Source organism: Sinocyclocheilus rhinocerous, unplaced genomic scaffold (genome assembly GCF_001515625.1).
Source record: "Sinocyclocheilus rhinocerous isolate Xijiao unplaced genomic scaffold, SAMN03320098_v1.1 scaffold513, whole genome shotgun sequence".
NCBI classification, from domain to species: Eukaryota; Metazoa; Chordata; class Actinopteri; order Cypriniformes; family Cyprinidae; genus Sinocyclocheilus; species Sinocyclocheilus rhinocerous.
The window spans coordinates 636,642-639,258 of NW_015656019.1; the positions used below are offsets into that span (position 1 = coordinate 636,642).

The 2,617-nt window shown below is 35.0% G+C and overlaps 1 protein-coding gene across 1 annotated transcript in view; it reads left to right on the forward strand.

The window, feature by feature from the left end:
* LOC107719223 (protocadherin-15-like) overlaps positions 1–2,617 on the forward strand; it is a 217,308-nt gene that overhangs the window by 165,524 nt on the left and 49,167 nt on the right. The window contains exon 25 of the mRNA XM_016526598.1: positions 2,172–2,299. Coding sequence (XP_016382084.1) covers positions 2,172–2,299 — 128 coding nt within the window. The remainder of the gene's footprint in view (positions 1–2,171; positions 2,300–2,617) is intronic.

Consider the following 2,617-nt stretch of genomic DNA (forward strand, 5'->3'; position numbering starts at 1 on the left):
ATTTATTTATTTTTATTTTATTAAGCACATTTCCCCCCATATGCATGTTATGCATATAATGCAAAAAAAATTACTGTAATGTGCAAAAACATTATAAATTATGAAAATTATGATTAATTAAATTATTTTAAAAATGTGTACCACTTTTAATTTATGCTCTATTAATTAAAATCATTGCATTGCAGTAATTTCTAAATATTCTGAATCAGAGTAATGGTAATGATTTTAGTAATGAGAAAGTGATTATTAAAATAGTAGTGTTAGTCATTTTTTTAAGTGATTAATTATTTTGGAAAATGTGAGTTCACTTGGCATGATAATAGGCTTCCTAAAAAATACATAAACGATACATAAAAATTGTTATTTGGCAAAATATGTGTTTATTGTTGTAACTGGTTAATGTTTTATTATTATTCAATTATTTACTTTATTTATTACTTTTGCCACCATTTTATTAAACCAACAAAAAAATGAAGTTTTTCTAAAATGATAACAAGAGCAATAGGATAAACCATACCCTTTAATTATGGAAATGTCACTGTAGATCACCACCTCTCTGGTGCTTTAATGTATGTGCTGAATCTCAGTTAGAGCAGGAGTTATTGGAGAGGTCATAAGTGTAGAGCTCATGCGTTTTATTGAGGTTGAAAGATAGACAGGACAGGCAGAGCAGAGCACATCTCCCTCTTCCTGCGAGAGGTCTGATCTTCCTCCAGCAGTCTGTGTACTTCATTAAAACTGCATAGATGTGTGCTGAAGGATGAGAGCAGAATACAGCTCGATGGACACAGAAATACACACATGATGAATTACAAAGCAATGTTAATGAATTGCATTAATTTTAGATGAGTGGGTTTTTGTGCATAAGAACATAGAATCAACATTGGCTCTATGCTAAATATATGTGTCCAAAATATGTGTATATATTTTACACACATATGTGGTCTTACTGTGAACGATTTGTCAATGCATGCTCAAAAGAATGTTCCATCAAAATCTAATAACTCGCTCCACCTCTGAAACAACTTTTTATTATTGACAATGTTGACTTTTAATTTCAACCCTGATTTGATTGTGCTTTCAGTTGTCGATAAAAGTGTAGTATTCTCAGTCCTGTTTAAAGGGGTAATTCCCTGCTGCATGGCAATATGGGGTTTTAATAAAAGTTAGCTGTCAATGCAGTAGAATTTTTTAATCTGTGCTACATGACTAGACAAAATAGAGCAAAAGGGATATGCAGGTAACATGGAAAATTAATGCACATTGTTGATACAAAGTTGTTCAAATACAAAGCTGGTTGAACATTTGCAGACTTACCCTTTAACACATTTAGCCATTGTCCATTCTGCAGATTTCTACCCAAAACTGGCATTGAAAATGTGGGAAATGTTTTCTGGTCCTGCAAATGTAAAAGTATAATGTCCATTGGGATATGTTGTGCCAGTAAAGAGGCCTCCTAAAAATGTGGGTGTTTCAGGAGATTAATAGGAGTCTTCCACAACCAATTGCAAACTCACAGTAAGGCCCATTTTTCAAGATTCAATCAAATCCCAATGGATGAAAAAAGTGCCGTCCTACATTGTTTGTTGCTGTTCAATGTGTTTCTCATTAAATATTCACTCAGAAATAAGCCACATTAACTGAAATAAAATGGGTTGCAAACTCCATTTCATGTTAAATTTAAAGTTCATCGAGCACATCACAAGCCTTTGATAGGAAAACTACAAATCACAAACATAAGAGAGAGCGAGAGTGTGTGTGTGTGTGTGTGCATTTGTCCTGCCATGTGTCTTGCTTTAACTTTGATGTAAATTTTGTCGTATGTAACAGGACTGGCACATCTTCTCTCTCTCGATTCCCCACCTGTTTTTCTTTTCTTCATTTCTTTCTTTTCTCTCTTATTGAGCTATGATATACAGCTCTTCATCTGCGCTTTCCCCTGCGTGTGCTTAGATCTACACCATATGACTTTATATATTGTCGTTTAGTGCAGCAGAAGACAAATGTTTTCTGACAGAGCATATTTCTCACGTCTACCACAGTGTGGAGAGGGTTGCAGCAGCTGTGTGTGTTTACATTAACACAGGATTTTTATTCTAACTGTGACAAATCGGGCTTATATTTCCATAAACTAAGGTCTGTTTCTTCTGTGTGTGTTTAAATATAACCAGCGAACACGGCGAAGGTGTTTATTGATGTGCAGGATGAGAATGATCATCCTCCGGTCTTCACAAGGTCTCTTTACATCGGAGGAGTGACTGAAGACACTAAGACCTTCACCACAGTACTGAAAGTTGTGGTGAGTATGTTATGTGTTATTTATTCCTAGGCAGCAGTGTAGGAAAGATCTGGAATGTCATGAGGGCACATTATAAACCTTAGGCTAGACTCATGAATATTAATTAGGTGACATAACGCTCACCCAGTAGTCCTAACTGATTTGTTGAAGGCAGACAAGTGGGCACTTGCCACTGACAAAACAAATATTTTGTCTTTTTTTTTTTTTTACTTGTGCTAATGTCAGCCATTCTCCAGAGCACAAAAAGAGAAATTCTGAAGACTGTTCACATGTTTTGCAATGGCAGTTCTTAGTGACCAAAAAAGGACAAAAACACTA